The sequence below is a fragment of the Vipera berus genome, assembly GCF_964194415.1.
Source record: "Vipera berus genome assembly, chromosome: 9".
NCBI lineage: Eukaryota > Metazoa > Chordata > Lepidosauria > Squamata > Viperidae > Vipera > Vipera berus.
In genome coordinates, this window is record NC_138212.1 from 5,806,233 (window position 1) to 5,826,306 (window position 20,074).

General features: G+C 44.3%; 4 protein-coding genes across 6 annotated transcripts in view; all 4 read right to left on the reverse strand.

The window, feature by feature from the left end:
• The window catches only part of LOC308672494 (interferon-inducible GTPase 5-like), a 192,051-nt gene that overhangs the window by 163,315 nt on the left and 8,662 nt on the right, over nt 1–20,074 (reverse strand). The window lies entirely within an intron of this gene.
• Nucleotides 1–20,074, reverse strand: part of LOC308672491 (interferon-inducible GTPase 5-like) — an 82,737-nt gene that overhangs the window by 31,029 nt on the left and 31,634 nt on the right. The gene's annotated exons all lie outside the window — the stretch shown is intronic.
• LOC308671827 (phospholipase A2 inhibitor gamma subunit B-like) lies at nt 1,180–5,715 on the reverse strand (the record flags this gene model as incomplete). Its single annotated transcript, XM_081334310.1, has 4 exons — nt 1,180–1,367; nt 2,657–2,794; nt 4,093–4,245; nt 5,628–5,715. The coding sequence occupies 4 exons, from the start codon at nt 5,713–5,715 to the stop codon at nt 1,180–1,182; spliced, it is 567 nt and encodes a 188-aa protein (XP_081190436.1).
• Nucleotides 12,371–18,331, reverse strand: LOC308671828 (phospholipase A2 inhibitor and Ly6/PLAUR domain-containing protein-like; the record flags this gene model as incomplete). Its single annotated transcript, XM_081334311.1, has 5 exons — nt 12,371–12,694; nt 14,435–14,572; nt 15,579–15,731; nt 17,111–17,227; nt 18,283–18,331. 5 exons carry the CDS (start codon nt 18,329–18,331, stop codon nt 12,486–12,488), a joined length of 666 nt encoding a protein of 221 aa, XP_081190437.1. The 3' UTR covers nt 12,371–12,485.

Below are 20,074 nucleotides of genomic sequence, written 5' to 3' on the forward strand. Positions count from 1 at the left end.
TCCCTTTTGGGTGGTTTAGATGTTTCCCTCAGCTACCATATGTTCCCTGGTGGGTTAGGATATTGATGTAGACCTTAATATATTTCCTCAAAGGATCTTAAAGAGGCAGAAAAGCATGCCCAGTTTTTCTTAATAGCCCCAAGTCTCCCTCCCCCAAACAGATGTAACAGCTCTGTAGAAATGCAGATGTAAACCATTCAGGAAGGTTGGAGACCCACAACTAGAAGATTAAGAAGACAAAGAGACCTAAAATCTACATACCCCACCCAAACTCTAACACAGGACATAATAGGATTAACCCACAGATGTCAAGGGGCACACCCAGACTCAGGTCAAAATACATGACACAGGAAATACGAAGCCTCAAACAGGAACAAGAAACACCCTCAAGAGCCCCAGAGGGTATAAAAAAACCACTCCCTACATGTGCTCCCTCTCTTTAATTCCAGAGCCATCTTCCTGTCTGGCTCTCCTGTTCAATAAACTGCAACCTTCTTTCTAAAGCAGTCCCCATTTTGATTATTCCCGGCTTGGACTGAACCATGATGAAGACTTTTCCTTCAACAAGTATTAGCATGGCAATCCAACAGAGCAGCAAATGAGACAAAACTAGCAAGCCAAACTAGAAATGAGACGTTGTTTCAGAAAACAGCAAGGCACGAGTCCTTTCCAGATGCAGACTCTTCCTTGCAAAATTGTTATCACAAAGGAGTGCCTTACTCACATGTAGGGCTTAACTCACTAAAAGGCAGAGTGTGTAATTTGCTCAATTCATCCATTCTGGCTGAAAGGAATGGAGAGAAGGACAGCTGACAGCGGAAAACCATAAGATATATTACTCTTTTTTTTAAAAGCTCATTTAATTTTCTAATTCCCTTCAACTGAATCACTGAGCTTTTGGTTGTGGTCTCTAGGCAACGGCTGTGTGTTTGTGCGTCTATCTAAATCTTCCTCCCAGCCCAAATTCTAAGGAAAGGCAGCAAAACATTCAAATCCCATTTGTTTTAAACCTGGAGTTTATTTTTTTTACTGAACTCCACAGGGGTAGGGGGAAAAAAAGTGAATTACGAGCCCAGAAGCTACAGACCGTAGGAAGGCTGTGGAATATGGAATATGGAGTGTAAGGGAGGCAATACTGCAGAGCAGAGCTGAGCCACTCCAGTCCTGTGCTTATTTCACTTAGACAAGTAACTTCAGGATCCAAAGGCTGGAGAAAGTCGTCAGGAAGGAAGCCAGAACTTGGGTTGCCCCCGAGAAGATACACTTGATTTTGTTGCTATGAAGTATGGACTCTTCGCCACTTTCCATGATAGCGCACATATTTTTGGAACTGCATCCTTTCATAATGTGGTGGGTAGCTTCTCCATCTGAATGGGAAGAACAGAAGGGTATCAAATAGCGGAAGAGCCAAGATTTATCAGAACTTGAACACGGCTCCCACAGGGACTGACCTAATGATCCTCCAGGCCTCTGTGTGTGTGTGTGTGTGTGTGTGTGTGTGTGTCCCTGTCTCTTTCAGCATCTGCCCAGCCAGCACCACAAAATTGACTATAAAAGGTAGGCTGTGAAAAAGCTGAAGGTGGGGGTGGGGGTGGAGGCGGAGAAGCAAAGGAGATGTGTGTTTGCGTGCAGAAGTTAAAAACAGCCAGAAAGGGGGTTTTTTTCCAGCAGTATTCGCAAGGAGTTAATAGTAGGAGTAGCTGTGGAGAAGAGTGTGAGCTGAGCAATAATATGTGAGTATGCAAATCCTTGTGGGTGTCTTCTAGGGACCATCCAAGAATTGTTGGCTCTTTTGTGTCTTCAGCCCACCAAATTGGGTCTAGTTAAAAGTACCTGTGACAAAAAGTCTAGCAGCAAAACTCAAATAACTATCATACTGTCCCCATCATCTCTTTCTTTTTCTTTCTCTCACTTGTTCTCACCCTCTTTGTCTCACTCTCTTTCTCTCTGTCTCTCTTTCCCTCTTTCTCTTTCTCCCTCTTTCTTTCTGTTTATTTCTCTCTTACACAGACTTGTTCTATCACTTTCTCTTAATCTGTCTCTCTTTCTGTCACTTGTTCTCTCACTCCTTCTCTCACTCTGTCTCTCTTTTCCTCTCTCTCTCTCCTTCTCTCTCTGTGTGTGTCACACACACACACACACACACACACACACACACACACACGGAAATTCTGGGAGTTGAAGTCCGCACATCTTAAAGTTGCCAAGATGGAGAAATACCGATCTACAGTTTGTTCCAGGCTGCCTATTTATTTCAGTGGGGCTTTGAGCGACCCCTTTAAGTAGCCCAAACGTACTCCAGCTTCCACCATCATTCAGCTAGAATGGCTTGCCAAATTGTTCAATCCCTCACGAGGTATGGGTCCTAGACAGTGGGGAGATTCAGCCGGTTCACACCAGTTCAGCAGAACCAGTAGCTAAATTTTGCTGACTTTGGGAGAACCAGCTGAATGCACAATGCTTCCTGGAGGAGGCCTCCCAGACCTAGAACAGCTTGCCAGAAGTGCGTGGATGCCACTTCCGGAAGTCCGTTCTAGGCCTCAGAGGCCCAGGCCTGCTCCACGCAGAGATGTGGTTGTTCAGGTATTTGAATCCCACCACTGGTCCTAGATCTTGGGCAATTCTAACCCATCTGCTTGGAAAACGAAAGCATTACCGTCAGTCAGGTTCATAGTTAGAGTAAAGCACTCAGCATCGTTGCCATAGCATTCCACTTTGTCCTCTGTGCAGGGTTTCCTCACGCTGTTGCAAGCAGGGCACTTTTTCCCTTTGGGGTCTTTGTGTAACTCTGGCACTGAAAGAAGAGGATTCAAGGATTCTTAGCTAATTTATAGTCAAAACTGGGGTAAGCTTCATTCAGAGTCGAGCATACATGTACAGCTTACAACCGTTCGTTTGAAGCGGCTGTTTGAAGTGACAAGATCAGCATATAATTACTGTTTTCAATACAATGTTCTTCTTAAATAATCCTGCCTAACAGAATCCCCTTCCATTCCCTTCTCTTCCCTTCTCTTCCCTTCCCTTTTCTCCCTCCCTCCCTTCCCCTTCCTTCCATCTCACCAGCCTTCTCCACACAGGGAGGGTCCCCCAAAATCAAGGTAGGCGCTACAACCATGTGATTGAAGCCCCATCCCTTTTACATGTGCCATATAGCTGTGGGTGCCATCTTGACTTGTATTTTTGGGGTTGGGGGCGGGGTCGTACAGTACTTAAACAGAGAAAGACACAGAGAAACACACAGAGAGAGCCAGTCTGGCTTTTTGTTTAAGGCAGCAGGCTAGAATCTGGGAGACAGTGAGTTCTAGTCCCACCTAGGTGATTTGGGGCCAGGTCAGTCTCTCTCAGACCAACCCACTTCACAGGGTTGATGTAATGGAGAAAATAGGAGAAGGAAGGAGCCTTAGATATAGTTGCCGTCCTGAGTTGTGTATGAAAGTTGTTAAGTCGTGGGCTCTGGTGAGCAGGAATGAAGACACACAGCTGAGTACAGAGAAACTCATTCTTTTATTCAAGCTGGAACTGTACTAGGACTTGGGGCGCACCCCGCCACAATATATAGCCAAACCCTATGGTAGCAACCAATCAGATTGAACCTGTGCCTGCTGCCCGAGGTTGACCAATTGCAGGACCAGAGACATCCTGTCTGGGGTTGCTGGAGAGCCGTTAGCTCTCCAGCAACGCATGTGGTGTGGTACCAAAAGTCACTGACAGCTTTTCAAATTAAGCTGCATAAAATTCACGAAGAGCCACTTAACGGCCCAAAGCTTGCTTCTCCCCCCCCACCACCACCCTTTTTTCATCCCTTTGAGTCATTCTTGACTCCTGGCGATCGCCTGTACAAGGCCTCACGGTTTCCTTGGCAAGGCTTTTCAGAGGTGGTTTGCCATTGTCTCTTTCCTAGGGCTAAGATAAAGTGACTGGCCCAGCTCACTCAGCTGGCTTTGTGCCTGAACTGAGACTAGAACTCCCAGTTTCCCGGTTTCTAGCTGCTGCCTTAACCGCTGCATTAAAGGTTGCCTACCTGTGATCTATCGTGGATGTTATTTGAGCTGACAAGTAGAGCTAAAATCCTTAGTCTAAAGCAACTCTTACATGTTGGCGTAATTTTGGAGCAGGCTTCCTCTGTGCAGCAGTACAGTTTGTGGTGGAACATTTGTCCATCCCCCACTTGATAGTACATCTCGGACGTGTCACACGAAGCGGAAACGCCACAACTTTTCATGATATTGTACTGAGGGACGTTATCTACAGTGGAAGTCAGAGGAGAAAATAAAACACTGTTTCAGGGGATTGGAAAAATGCCTTGCCTAGGGACGAGGAAGATGGCATTTGCCTGAGCGACATGTTTCATGGACCTGCTCTGTGTTCAAACTGACTTTGTTCCCACAACCAATTCGATTACTGAATCCTGAATGTTATGTTAGGTTGAGATATTGAAAGATAAACTAATCTAATGGGCTGCTTCACACAATATGCATGAGGGGGGGAATAGAATAGAATAGAATAGAATAGAATAGAATAGAATAGAATAGAATAGAATAGAATAGAATAGAATAGAATAGAATAGAATAGAATAGAATAGAATAGAATAGAATAAGCAGAGTTGAAAGGGACCTTGGAGGTCTTTTAGTCCAACCCCCTGCTCAGGCAGGAAACCCTATACCATTTCGGACAAATGGCTGTCCAGTCTTTTCTTAAAAACCTCCAGTGTTAGAGCATTCACAACTTCTGGAGGCAGGTTGTTCCACTGGTTAATTGTTCTAATGGTCAGGAGGAGGAGGAGGAGGAGGAGGAGGAGGAGGAGGAGGAGGAGGAGGAGGAGGAGGAGGAGGAGGAGGAGGAGGAGGAGGAGGAGGAACTTAACAAATGAAGGGTCTTGGTGTTCTCTAAGCTTGGTGGTTTTCTTGCAGACATTTCATTACCAGTGCACTGATGATGTTCCCTAGCTGGGTAATGAAACATCTGCAAGAACACCACTAAGCTCAGAGAGCACCAAGAAGCTCACAGTTCAACCCTGAGCTACAAATATTCTCCTCTATTACAACTTAGCAAAGGTAAAATTAACCAAGCTTAGAATGCTGTGCAAAGGCTTCTGACCCCACTATGCATCTTGAGTGAAGAGTGGGAGGCTGACAGTAGCAGAGACTAACACTGGAAGAGGCTGTGTGTGTGTGTGTGTGTGTGTGTGTGTGTGTGTGTGTGTGTGTGACACAGAGAGAGAGAGAGAGAGAGAGAGAGAGAGACAGGGAGAGGGAGGGAGGGAGGGAGAGAGAAAGAGAGGGGGGAGGGAGGGAGAGAGAAAGAGAGGGGGAGGGGGGGAGGGAGGGAGGGAGGGAGGGAGGGAGAGAGAGAGAGAGAGAGAGAGAGAGAGAGAGAGAGAGAGAGAGAGAGAGAGAGAGAGAGAGAGAGAGAGAGAGAGAGAGAGAGAGAGAGAGAGAGAGAGAGCGCTTTGATAAGCAGCTTTGAACTTTCCTGAACTCTCACTCTGGGAAATACAGTGGAGAATTTTCCAGCCGCACAACAAGCAGAGATTGCTTTGCTACAGTTGGGAATTCCCATCCACCCACTGACACACCACCCCCCACCCACCCACACTCTTTTCTTGCTTCGTAGATCCTTGCACTGACCCATAGTAGACAGCGTAATTGCAATGACGCAGGTGTCCCTTTTAGTGCAGTTCTGCTTGGGACCCGTACAGGAAGTGCTGTTGCTCATGCAGATTTCACATTGCAAGCAACCACCTTGAAAACAGGAAAATAAAGACGGATACAAACTGGTGTGTTTGAGCCATGGGCACCACAAGGCCCACATCCTGAACCTGCCGAGAATATAAATTCTTGCTCCTAGCGGTGATCCACAGGGCCGTGGTAGGAAAAGTAGAAATAGTACGAAGGGCAAGAAGATATATGGGTAGTGTTCATTGTTTGTTTGTCTGCTGGTTTATTCAAGTTGTGGGTTGCTCTAGAGCGGTGTTTCTCAGCCTCAGCGGCTTGGAGACAGGTGGACTTCAATTCCCAGAAGTTGAAGTCCACCCGCCTTCAAGCCGCTGAGGCTGAGAAACATTGCTCTCAAACTGATGTATGATTATATTTCTCTTATTTTCATGTGTTTATTTCCCACTGAGGCCATGAGGGCCTTTTCAGCAACACCCTCAGAGGAGGTTCAAAAATGTCCAGGCAGTGGTTGTGTTTGCACAGTTGAAGCTCCCACTCCTTCTACAGAGGTGTCAAAATGAGTAGAGTTTTGACCTCATGTTTGGGACAGCCATCTTGACTTTTATGGGACTACTTCCTCACACCATGGATGCCCAAGAAGGGACCTTAGGAAATACAGTGGGATCAGAGTTAAAAGAGAGTTTGTGCATGGGGAACCCTGCTTCCATGGGAGAGATGGCAGGTGGGAAGCATTTTGGCTTAATCGTGGCTATGGAAATTTCCAGAAGGAAAGATGAACAAATTACGAAGTCTGTATGATGAGGGTGCATCCTCCCGAGGTTGTATTTGCATCCAGTATTGTTACTCAGGTGAAAAATCCAACCATTCTTTCAGCACGTTATAAGAACCACTTCATATTTATATTCAAATATAGCATGGCTTATTTTATATTTACGTCTATATTTCTATTCCATTTTTTAAAGATATTTTTATTTCTCCAGTCCCACTGGCCTCCCAGAAGTTGGTTAAAGTGGCCTTTCCAGAAAGCGTCTGTTTAATTAACAAGCATAGATCCATCCAAGTGCCAATGTTTACTGGGATGATGTTTAAATTAAAATTAGATTGATTGGTTAACAACCTTCACATCCGTTCAGCTCCCGCCCTCTCCTCTTTTTTTTAATCGGATTTTGTATTAACTTTTTATGTTTTTAGTTCATGTGGTTTTTCTTTTTTTAACGATCGCTAGCCACCCAGAGTTACCCCGAGGTAATAATAAAAATACTGTCAACTTTAGAATGGCTGCAGCCATCTTTCTTTTCCTTCTCATTCCTAATTGCCACATTGCGCGGAGGGAGGGGGCTTGCCAGGTGTTGTGTTAGACTAGGGGTGTCAAACTGCCGGCTGTCAAACTGCCAGCCCGTGGACCAGATGCATCACGTGGAAGCCGCACCCACCCCATTCCCAGCAATGGCAAAACAGTCCCGATACGTTGCGCAACGTCACGTGAGGTCGCGAGGTTGACATGTCTGTGCTAGACAAAACAGACTTCCTCTCTCAGTCTTTCTCCTATGGGAACCAAGGTCATCGGCTGCTTCTGAGACTGCAGGCTGGGCGTTTCCTGAAAAGCCCACCCACAAGCGGAGTGGGGAAACATAGTTGCTTGCATAGCTTTGGGGGTGGGATATGAGGAATTTGCAAGCCTCGGAGTTCTGCTTGTTCTGTCTCTGTCGATTGAAACCTTGACAAATACTTTTTTTCAAGGTTTCTTTTTTCTTTCTTTTTTTGAAGCCTGGACCTGGGAGCCCGAGAAAATGCCAAATTAGACATAGGGAGTTTGTGGTTTGTTGTGTTTGTTCTGGCCACACTGTGATTACCCAAGAATCACAGAATCCTAAATTAAAGATCAAAGGCTGGCAGTTACTCCCACGCCTTACTATCTCATCTTGGTCCAATATAGTTGAATGATGCCCCTTTAGGGTATTTTATGGGGTGGGGGTGGGAATATATCAGCCTGTACACCAGAATTGCCCAATCTAAGCCATTTTAAGACGTGTGGACTTCAAGTCCCAGAATTCCTCAGCCAGCGTGCTGGCTGAGGAATTCTGGGCGTTGAAGTCCACACAACTTAAAATGATTAGGAAGCATGGCTGTACACCTGCTCCAGCTTGGATCTCCTTCCGTTTGTCCAACTAAACAACTAAGCATCGAGTAAAGACTTTCTTTACCTTTTGCCAGAAGCGCAAAGCAAAAGAAAAGCTTTAGAAAAACCGGAATGTCTTCCGGCCTTAGGGAGGCCATCTTCTTGTGATGAATCCTCAGAGGCCCCAGTGATGATGTCCTCAGGAAGCAGCTAAATAAGTAGTACACGCATTAAAGAACCACAACAGTTCATTTAGCGACCATTCAAAGTTACAACGGCACTTTTTAAAAAAAAGTGACTTGGGACTGTTTTTCGTGCTTTCGACCGTCCCAGCATCCCCTTGGTCACATGATCAAAAGTCAGATGCTTGGCAACCGGTTCATACTTATGACTGTTGCAGCATTTCGGGGTCATGTGATCAAGCCTTTGAGACCTTCTGACAGGCAAAGTCAATGGAGAGGCCAGATTCACTTTACAACAGTATTACTAACAGTGATTCGCTTAACAACTGTGGCAAACAAGGGCAGTAAAAAAAATGGGTCAAAATTCACTAAACCACCGTCTTGCTTAGCAACAGAGATGTTGGGCTCCCGATTACTTGTACTGTATTTCAGTTCATGTTTCCTATAGGCCTTTGCTGCTACCTAGTGGTAAGTTTGCAATGGGGAACTGAGAGCCATTATTCTTTGCTATTTCATTAGTACAGAACTTGAACTAATTAGTACGTTAAGTTGGGCAGGGGAAAAATTTCAATGTATGTGCATATTGTCAGAAAAAGGAACAAATCCTCGGCTGTGGGGGTTATATGTGGTGGGTTTTCTATGTTTTAATCTTTACTAGACAAATGACCAAAACCTGGGGGGGCGGCAGAAACAGAGGGAGCAGGAAGAGCTTCTGACTTCCTAGTGGCTTCCTCTCAATGGATGGAAACTAATCAAGGAGAGAAGCAACCTAGAATTAAGGAGAAACTTCCTGACAGTTAGAACAATTAACCAGCGGAACAACCTGCCTCCAGAAGCTGTGAATGCTCCAACACTGGAAGTTTTTAAGAAAAGACTGGACAGCCATTTGTCTGAAATGGTATAGGGTGAGCAGAGGGTTGGACTAGATGACCTCCAAGGTCCCTTCCAACTTTACTATTATGATTATGATCTTCCTTCCTTCCTATTTTTGCAGCTTTCTAGCCTTTCAGCCAGTTTCCAACAAAAAACACAGGAATACATCGATCTGCTTAATGACTGCCACATTCACTTAATGACCACTACATTCACTTAACAATCACTGCCAAATCATCATTTACAGTGGAAATTCCAGGCTTTATTACAGTCAAAGACTATCACTGCACAAGTGTCAACCTCGGCGCGTCACGTGACGTGTTGCGGCTTATCGTGACTTTTTTCACATTGCTGGAGCTGGGGTGGGCATGGCCTCTGCATGATGCAGTCAGCCCGCGGGCCAGCAGTTTGACAGCCCTGGAGTATTGGAATAGCCAATAAAAACCCCACATGGAATTGGTTAAGAATGTTAAAGAGCTGAAGAAGCTTCTTGGATGAGAAGCGAAATGTCTTCCGAGAAAAAACAAAGGAAGTCCAGTTCCCTCTTGAAAAAGCGCCTTTGGGACAACCACGATCTGGAGGACTGAGAATCTCCATAGACAATGTTAAAGAAAGAAATTGAAGGCTTTATTTTAGCAGCTCAAGAACAAGCTTTGTCAATGGAGGGCAAAGCCAAAATTCAACACGTAACAAGGACAGTAATTTCACCCTCTGTGGTGAAAAAAGATGAGACAATTAATCATCTGATTAGTGACTACAACAAAAATTTCACCAACAGACAAGAAGCCGCATCATAACCAAGAGGTCAAAATCATTCATTGGGAATGTTGCCAAAGGTTTTTGGATTTGGATGTTGCAAGAATTATTGGCCCCCATCTAATTAAGAAGGTTTTGGAAAATGAGCTGTCAGGTTTCTGACTTATGGGCAGGTTAAGATCTTATGGGACTTCAGGCATTGTGTTCATAACATACCTGTTATAACGGTCAATGAATAGAGTTCAGTTTGTTGATGTTTTTATGCCAGATGTTTCTAGAATTGAAGAAAAGCAATCTCAAAAACTATTAAACAATCTCAGAACTATTTAAGTTGAATACTTATAAGGGGGGAAAAACAACAATTGTGATTGGAGCCCGTGGAGCAATACCTAAAGCACTCTCCTGATATTTGGATATTTTGAACGGATCAGATCTGAACACCTTAATTTTGCAAAACCATAACCTGCTCGGAACTGCCTATATTCTCAGAAACTATCTTAATAATTCTTAGGTCCTTGCTTAGGACTTGAATTATCAGTCTTAGATTGTGAATCTAATCATATATTACCTGTATATATGATCAGCCAGCCAAATCATAATTTGGCTGGCTGGCTACTTGTAGATGGAGGAGAATTTTGTTTGGGAAGAACAAGTAACGTATCTAACCATTATTAACAGATGGTTTTTGGCATTTCTCCTTGTTCAATCCTTTCAGCACAGGGCTTCTTGTCTTTTTAACTGATGTAACTGTCATCTGTCAGGTTCCATTGCACTTAAAGGGACAGTACTTTTATTTTTAAGTAGCCTACAGATTTGTAAGTCGGGTGGGGGAGGGGGGAGAGAGAGAGAGAGAGAGAGAGAGAGAGAGAGAGAGAGAGAGAGAGAGAGAGAGAGAGAGAGAGAGAGAGAAAGAGAAAGGTGGGTGAGTGGAGATGAGAAAGAGAGAGTGAGAGATAATACATAGGTAGGTAGGTATGGAGATGGAGATGGAGATAGATAGATAGATAGATAGATAGATAGATAGATAGATAGATAGATAGATAGATAGATAGATAGATAGATAGATAGATGATGGATGGACAGACAGGCAGGCAGGCAGACAGACAGACAGACAGACAGACAGACAGACAGACAGACAGACAGATAGATAGATAGATCGATAAATAGATCTTTTTCTCATAGAACACTCAGAACGGAGTTCCGGCACTTTTTTTGGATGGAACCTTGTAGGGTAGGCAAGGCGGGTTGTATGATGTGTGTGAATTCCGGCACCTTTTTTTTTTACAAAAAAAAGCACTGGATAGATAGATTAACAGAGATAGTGGATAGATACAGACAGATAGACAGAAGAGAGAGAGAGAGAGAGAGAGAGAGAGAGAGAGAGAGAGAGAGAGAGAGAGAGAGAGAGAGAGAGAGAGAGAGAGAGAGAGAGAGAGAGGGAGGATCTGTGTGGGGGGGCTGGGGGTGAATTGATTGGTTCATTAATTGATTCATTGATTTTGATTATGCTTGTAGGCCCAGTTAACCATAGCCAACCCTGTCAAATGTTCCACTTTAATAATAAAAGTTAAAATAATTCACGATAAAACATGAGTTCATTTAAGTACAGGTAGTTGCCTACAAACCCATCATGGCATGGAGCTGGTTGTTTCAGGGACCGCCTCTAAACCCACCAGACCCAGCCAGAGATGCATGCTCGTCTAGACTCCACCTAGTAAAGCCTGCCATCGGGGGGGGGAGGGACCCCAGAACAAGAGCCTGTTCTATCATGGTTCCTGCCTTCTGGAACCTCTTCAGTGAAGTGAATCAGGCTTCCCCATTGACTTTGCTTGTGGCAAGGTCGGCGAAAGTGACCCGATGACCCAGGGACATTGCAGCCATCATAAGTACATGTCAGTTGTCGAGCTTCTGAATTTTGATCATCCGACCATGGGGACGCAGCAATGATCATAAGTGCGAGACAGGTTCCTAAGTCTCATTTTAAAGTGCCATAAATTTGAGGGGTCACTAAATGAACTCTTGTTAAGTCGAGGGCCACCTGTACAGAGCAAAGAATACATGCGTTCATTGTGTGGGATGTGTCAGATTGCAATGAAAAGGCATTCATTAGAAGCCAGAAAAGATAAGACACCTTTAAGTCATCCTGGGTCTCCCCCCCCCCCTTTTGGCAGGGATTTATTTCCTTAATACTTGCAGCACTGGATACATGAAAGGGCTAATTTTGTGCACCAAAGCAAGGAAACAGCTGGTTTCCTTTGGCTCAAAGGAAACACACGCTTTCCTAAACCTCTAAAGTAGAGGCTGTTTTATTAGACATATTGGTTTGTAGAAATATCGAGTCCAAAAAAAAAAAAAGAGAGAGGCATGGATGCCACACTAAAAGGCTAATATCGCCTTCATGAAAGTCTAAAATTCCACGTAGCGCCCCCATCGGACATGTAAAGGTCTTAACGCCCTTGGTTGTTGTTGTTTTCAGGATTGCATGACTGGTCTCTCAGCTGCAGCACAATTCTGGGCTGCGTAGAGAATCACAGACACAGGGTCTGGATGTTCTCCTGTGTGCGCTTCAAAGCACCTCTTTGCCTCTGCTTGAGGAAAAAATGGGGAGGAATGTCCCATTCCTTTTGAAATCATATCCGAGATCTCAACGGATCGAGTTCAAGAATCTCGGCGTTCTCTAATTTTCCCCAGAGTCGATTAAAACCCAACGGGACAATACCTCTTTGCTTAAACGTGTCGTTTATTTTTACAGAAGAAAGCGGAGACACAAGACAAAGAGGGAAGTTCACTGCCCCTTGAGGCACTGTAGGGGCAAGAAGGAAGCCTACATAAGTCAATCCTTCCATGGCAGAACTGAGGCAGCCCGGTAGCAAATGTCTTTTAGAGGAAGACTCTCAGAAACAGGAACCCGGCAAAATTCAAGGGATGGAATTCCCAAGAGTAAACCCCCATCGAAGTAGCCAGTAAACATCTGGAAGTTATAACCACGGTGTTACGACGTTCCAGGATGGCTAAGTACCCATCACTGATGGCGTGGCACGTTGACTTGGTGGTGCAGCCTTCCATGATCGAGTCCCAGAGCTCTCCTTCTGGACATGGAAGAGAAAATAGGCAATCTGATGGGAGCACCTACGCCTCTAGTTAGTCTTCAACCCGTTTCCCTCCATTAGGTCAAAATTAATCAACAGAACCAGAGACAGATGGAAGTGGGTGAAGTCAGCTTGGCCTCAATAACCTTTTATTAGCTTACCATCTGCATTTCTATCATCTATCTATCTATCTATCTATCTATCTATCTGTCTGTCTGTCTGCCTGTCTGTCTGTCTGTCTGTCTGTCTGTCTGTCCGTCCGTCCGTCCGTCTGTCCGACCGACCGTCCATCCATCCATCTATCTATCTATCATTTTTCTTTCTATGTCTATCATCTTTCTTTCTTTCTTTTCTTTCTTTCTTTCTTTCTTTCTTTCTTTCTTTCTTTCTTTCTTTCTTTCTTTCTTTCTTTCTTTCTATCTATCTATCTATCTATCTATCTATCATTCTATCTATGTATCTTTCTGTCTGTCTATCTATCTGTCTGTCTGTCCGTCCGTCCGTCCATCCGTCCGTCCGTCCGTCCATCTATCTATCTATCATTTTTCTTTATATGTCTATCTATCTATCTATCTATCTATCTATCTATCTATCTATCTATCTATCTATCTATCTATTGTCCATCCTGTCCAGAGATGACAATGGGCAACTTACAAACATTAAAAGTACTAGAGCTGATCCTTGACGTATGACCACACAGAGCCTAACATTTCTATTGCTAAGCAAAACAGCTTTTAATGCTTGCTCCATTTTATGACCTTTCTTGCCACAGTTGTTAAGTGAATCACTGCAGTGGTTAAGCTAGAAACATCGTTGTTAAGTCAATCTGGCTTCCCCATTGACTTTACTCGTCAGAAGGTCATAAAAGGTGATCACATGACCCGAGACACTGCAACCGTCATAAATACATGCCAGTGGCCAAGTGTCTGAATTTTGATCACATGATCACAGGGGACACTGCAGTGGTCTTAAGGTGGAAAACGGCCATAAGTCCCTTTTTTCAGTGCCGTTGTAACTTGGAATGGTCACTAAAATGAATAGTTGTAAGACGAGGACTACACATTACGCATCAGAACAATAGAGCAGAAAATAATGGTAATAGATACTGTTAAAAGATGGGGAGAAGGGGAACGCAAAGTACCAAGTACACATGGAGAGATGGGAATCCTTCCTAATCAGTGGTGGAATTCAAATACCTGAACAACTGCTTCTCTTATTTGATGCAGGCTTGGGCCTAGAACGGACTTCCAGAAGTGGTATCCACGCACTTCCGGTGGGCCGTTCTAGGCCTGGGAGGCCTCCTCCAAGCCTCCCAGGCCTAGACTGGACTTCTGGAAGCCAGCCAGTTCTCTGAATGCAGCAAAATTTAGCTACCAGTTCTGCTGAACCAGTGTGAACCAGCTGAATCCCACCACTGTTCCTAATCCAATAGCTACCTCAGGTTAGACGCAATCCAGATATGACCAGGCTGAGGCCAAGGGAGAGGTCAAACACTTCATCAATCTCAAGTCCCTTTGTGCCCACAAAGATCTAACTCCAGCCCTCCTTGAATTCCATCGACTCTATCTACCGCCAACTTGCTTTGACGGTTAGTAGTTCAGATTCTTGTAGAGAGCTCAAGCCTGCAATCCACCCATGAATATATATTCCTTTGAACTGACTGGAACCCTGATTTCCCGTGCTTGATGCCAGCCATCAAATGATGCTCACGGGCCCCTTTGCACGGGAAATGGGACTCACCTGCATAGGAACGCATAAACAGGTAGAAGCAGTAATATTCCTCTCCAGTACAATTCGTCAATTCTTTCTTGCATGAGCCCGTCTCAGAAAAGCAGGCAGGGCATCGCCGTCCGTTGGCCTTAGTCTCTGCTGGTGGTACTGAAAACAGAAGCGGGGAGGGTGAGAAGATTCCCAGAGAGCTTAACACTCAAGAGTGGGAGGGAGATCTAAATAAGTGACTGGGCCAAATTCTCCCAGGCTTTTGGAAAGGGGTAGCCTCTTACTTGAACTATGGTGCTGGAGAAGACTCCTGCGAGTCCTTTGGACTGCAAGGCAATCAAACTGGTCAGTCCTAGAGGAGATCAACCCTGACTGCTCTTTAGAAGGCCAGATCCTGAAGCTGAAACTCAAATACGTTGGCCACCTAATGAGAAGGAAGGACTCACTGGAGAAGAGCCTAATGCTGGGAAAGATTGAGGGCAAGAGAAGGGGATGAGAGAGAATGAGGTGGCTAGATGGAGTCACTGAAGCAGTAAGCATGAGCTTAAAGGGACTCCAGAAAATGGTAGAGGACAGGAAGGCCTGGAGGAACATTGTCCATGGGGTCGCGATGGGTCAGACACAACTTCGCAGCTAACAACAACAAGCCTCTTACTACCTTTTGGTTCTCTCCTGCCCCCCCCCCCCGGTTATTTTCTTTGCCATCATTGTACTTTTATCTTATGCTACTTTTTTGGGGGGGGGAGCTGTATTGTTCTTCATTTTTCCAAAATGTTTTAACCTTTGTAAACCTCCCAGAGCTGGGTAGCATATAAATGTAATACAGTATGTATGGCTGGTTGCACAGTCAGTCAGATGCTTAGCCTGGATTATTATTATAGTTCATTGCACAGTCAGCCAGATGTTTAAACTGGGGTGGACCTGGGGTGGGCAGATGTGGCTGTCTTCCAGATTTCCCAAAGTTTTCTTCCCCTCTGGAGGAGACTGGTGTTTTTCTACCAGGTCCTAAGGAGGAATTTATTTTTCATCCATTGGTTGACTTTTGTTCTGTAAAGCATTGGCGGGGGCGGGGGGGAGGGTTTAAAGCTGGTGGTTGATTGGCTTGTACATTAAAAAGAAAAAAAGCAAATATTGAGAGAGATGTCAAGAAAACATATGCACTTACATGACGGGATGACTGTTTTGCAAGCATCCGTCGCACAGCAAACCAAACTTCCTTGAAGGATTTTCTGGTTCCCCATATTCAAGTGGGTTTTTGAATCATCGCACACCACACTGGATTCACAGCCCTTGCTCACTGTCTGCGTCACGTTGCCCGCTATGATGGAAACAAAGAGGAAGGCATGCCCTAAGGGACTAGACTAGCCAGTAGCTGCATCCCATAATTTAAGCAGGAGAGGAGGCACTCTTGACCTTGGAGTTTGGCTGAGAAGTGACTACAATTTCCTGGCATCTACTGGGACAGCATGGAGAATGTGTTGCAGAGAAGAGAATCCATAATTGAAGATGATTATCAGCAGTTTTAATCTACCAGAGACCTGGGAGAGGACGAAGAGTTGGTAGCTGTTTCCAAAATCTATTATAATCCTGCAGACATGATTGCCTCTGGAATGGATGGATGGATGGATGGATGGATGGATGGAGAGAGATATGATAAATAGACAGACAGACAGACAGAGAGATGATAGATAGACAGATAGGTGGATAGATAGATGATAGACAGATAGGTGAATAGATAGATGATAGATGATAGATAGATAGACAGATAGATAGATAGATGATATAAATAGAAGATAGATAGAAGATAGACAGATGATAGATAGATAGATAGATAGATAGATAGATAGATAGATAGATAGACAGATGATAGATAGATAGATAGATAGATAGATAGATAGATAGATAGATAGATAGATAGATAGATAGATAGATGATAGGTAAAGGTAAAGGTTCCCCTGCACATGCGTGCTAGTCGTTTCCAACTCTAGGGGCCAGTGTTCATCTCCGTTTCAAAGCCAAAGAGCCAGCATTTGTCCAAGGACGTCTCCATGGTCAGGTGGCCGGCATGACTAGACGCCAAAGGCGCACGGAACGCTGTTACCTTCCCACCATAGTGGTCCCTATTTTTCTACTAGGTTGGCAGAAGCTGGGACGAGTAACAGGCGCTCACTCTGTTACGCGGCACTCGGGATTTGACCCACCAAACTGCCGACCTTCTGATCGACAAGCTCAGCGTCCTAACCCACTGAGCCACCGCGTCCCAGATAGATGATAGATATTTCAAATAAGCTATTTTTGTTGCATTCATTAGACTATGCCCAATCAACTGAGCATGGCACATGGGATACCCCTTTTTTGCCTTCCCTAAGAATACACTTTAATACACTGGATGAAGAATTGTGGAGTTGAAGTCCACGCATCTCAAAGCTGCCGAGATTGGGAATGATCTCAAAGAGGCCATGCTAGGATATCCTTCAGATCAGAGCCTTTGCCTTGAAGTTCTTTAATGGGTTTCCTCTATCAAAACCATGACATTACCATCATTTCCTTTTCCAATCCACGCTCCAGAAATATAACTCAGCTAAACCTAGGCAAGATAGGCTAGGATTAGTTGTTCTCCATGTCATGATGCTATGCCATCTAGCCTAAACTGCTCGCCTAAACAGAGTCTAGATGTGGAGTGCATTTGTCGCTCACCGAGAGTGTTATGAATTAAAATGACGACGCAGGTGTCTTGTTCATTATCGCAGGTCTTCAGATTGCCCGTACAGTTGTTGCCAACGTCAGAACACACTTCACACTGCAGAGTGGCAACTGAGTAGAGAGAAAGAAAGAGGGGTTTCTGAGGACATGTATAATTGCATCACCCCTCCTGAATTCCTTAAGCATTTCCTTTGGAGGTATTGTCAGGGGATTATAGCAAAACTTAATTATAGCAAAATTATAGCAAAACCTATTAATAGTAACTTAATTATTTGGGAAAGATTGCACTGTCTAGATCAGAGGTGGGGAACCTTGGCTCCTGCTGGCTCAGGAATTCTGGTAGTTGAAGTCCACTGGTCATAAAGGAGCCATACTTGCCCAGCCTTGAGCCATAGCCAATTGCAAGGAAAGGACAAGAAAGATCTTTAAAAAGCATAGAAGGGTCCTCTGCATTTTTACTTTGCTCCTATCCACAATTCCCTTCAGCAACATAAAGAGAAGGACCAGGGGTGACATGATATTTCAGTCTTCCAATATCTCAGGGCCTGCCCCAAAGAAGAGGGAGTCAAGCTATCCTCCAAAGCGCCTGAGGGCAGTACAAGAAGCAACGGATGGAAACTAATCAAGGAGAGAAGCAGTCTAGAACTAAGGAGAAATTTTCTGACATTGAGAACAATTAACCAGTGGAACAACTTCCCTCCAGAGGTTGTGGGTGCTCCAACAATGGAAGTTTTTAAGAAGAGACTGGACAACCATTTCTCTGAACTGGTATAGGGTTTCCAGCCTGAGCAGGGGTTTGGATTAGAAGACCTCCAAGGTCCCTTTCAACTCTGCTTATTCTATTCTATTCTATTCTATTCTATTCTATTCTATTCTATTCTATTCTATTCTATTCTATTCTATTCTATTCTATTCTATTCTATTCTTCTATCCCACCCCACCCCACCCCACCCTACCCTACCCTACCCTATCCTATCCTATCCTATCCTATCCTATCCTATCCTATCCTATCCTATCCTATCCTATCCTATCCTATCCTATCCTATCCTCCCCCCACTTGCTCATTCTTTTAAGTATCCCATTTTCTTCTCTGTGGTAAAACGAGGCCTCCCACCCATCTCTCTTCAGTGGAACAAAACTTCCCTTCTCCTCTGATCCTCCCTTACCTGTCTTTAGTAATTCAAAAATCAAGAAGATCTGCAGCAGAAATTGCATGGTTTTGGTGATTTCACACACGCGTGTCTTTGTCCAGAAACCTTTTTGGCCTTGTGGAACACTCTCCAAAGGAAAGGAATCATGAAGCACAAAGGAAAAATAAGGGTGAAGGAATTACTACAGTAACTCTTGAACAATCCGGTAATTTATCACAGACCTGAGGGAGAAATTCATTCTGTCTGCATTTGGAGCCAGAATTTGCATTGCTAAATAAAGAGAATGTTGAGTGATTTTAGGACCCCATTGTCAACGCTGATGTTCTTGCTTTGACAACATTGGAGATGCAGCCATTTTCCTTCTTATGTTTTACTCAGAATTAGAGTTAGAATTGGATGATACTGGGGGGGAGGAGGAGGAGGAATGTGCACGGGAGTTTAGCTGGACATAACCATCCTGAACCTAGTGTGAGAACCAAGGTTATTGAAAATAAGAGATGATAAAAATTGGCAGGCTGGAGAACTGGAGGGAAAGCCTGCATTTCAAACTAAATTGGAGAATGTGATTTATGACTGTTAATTAGAGGAGGGAATTGTGCTTTGATACTATGTGCTAAGAGGAGGGGAATTAATATTTTGGCTTCTCCTGTGTACGTGCCGATGCTATGTTTCTCGAATAAAGATTCTTTAAGATAAACAATGCCTCAAAGTTCTTTGATGAGTTTCATCTGTTAGAACCCTGACACCCATTTTGTCATAGGTGCTGAATGAATCGCGGCAGTCATTAAGTGAATCAGTCTTCCCTCATTGATTTTTTTTTGCTGAAAGCCAGTTGGGAAGTTCGCAATCACACAACCCCGTGATGCTGGACCTGTCACAAATACATGCCTGTTGTGAAGTGCCTGAATTGTGATCCCATGACTATGGGGATGCTGCAGTGGGGGGTAAGTGCGAGGACTGGCCGTAAGTCACTTTTTTTCAGTGCCGTTATAACTTTAAATGGTCACTAAACAAATGGTTGGAAGCCAAGGAGTACGTCTATCTAACTTCTCGTTTTCAAAGCAAAACAGCCAGCTTTCATTCAAATGTGGGAGAGGCAGAGAAGATGTGAACGAAAGAGAAAAGCCCTGTCCTTCCTTCCTTCCTTCCTTCCCTCCCTCTCTCTCTCTTTCTTTCTTTCTTTCTTTCTTTCTTTCTTTCTTTCTTTCTTTCTTTCTTTCTCTTTCCTTCCTTCCTTCCTTCCTTCCTTCCTTCCTTCCTTCCTTCCTTCCTTCCTTCTTTCCTTCCCTCTCTCTTTCTTTCTTTCTATTTCTTTCTTTCTTTCTTTCTTTCTTTCTTTCTTTCTTTCTTTCTCTTTCCTTCCTTCCTTCCTTCCTTCCTTCCTTCCTTCCTTTCTCAGTGGGATGGTAAATGATAAAAATGGGATAAAGCTTCAATCAGATGATCCTGGCCATCATCTTTACCTGACATCCTCCCCCTCCCCTCCATGAATGCCTCAATGAAGGCAAGCTGCAAAAGCAAGGGGAAGGCATTGTGCATTATCTGAAGGAGAATGGTTTGCAACGTCAGGGTGCGGTGGGCAAAAAAAAATAAAAATAAAAATTGGGGAACCAGCTGCAGGTGCTCAGGAAAATGTGTCTTTGCATTGAGGCATTGTCTGCAAAACTTCAGCAGGACTGCAGAACTGGGGAGCCACAAGAAACCGTGTAACAGATTTGAAGCAGGGCGGCCTTCAGCTCCAAACAACCAAATAAGTGTCAAAATTGTCCTCCTCTTGAGGAGGAAGGTGAAATGGAGCCAGTCTGAT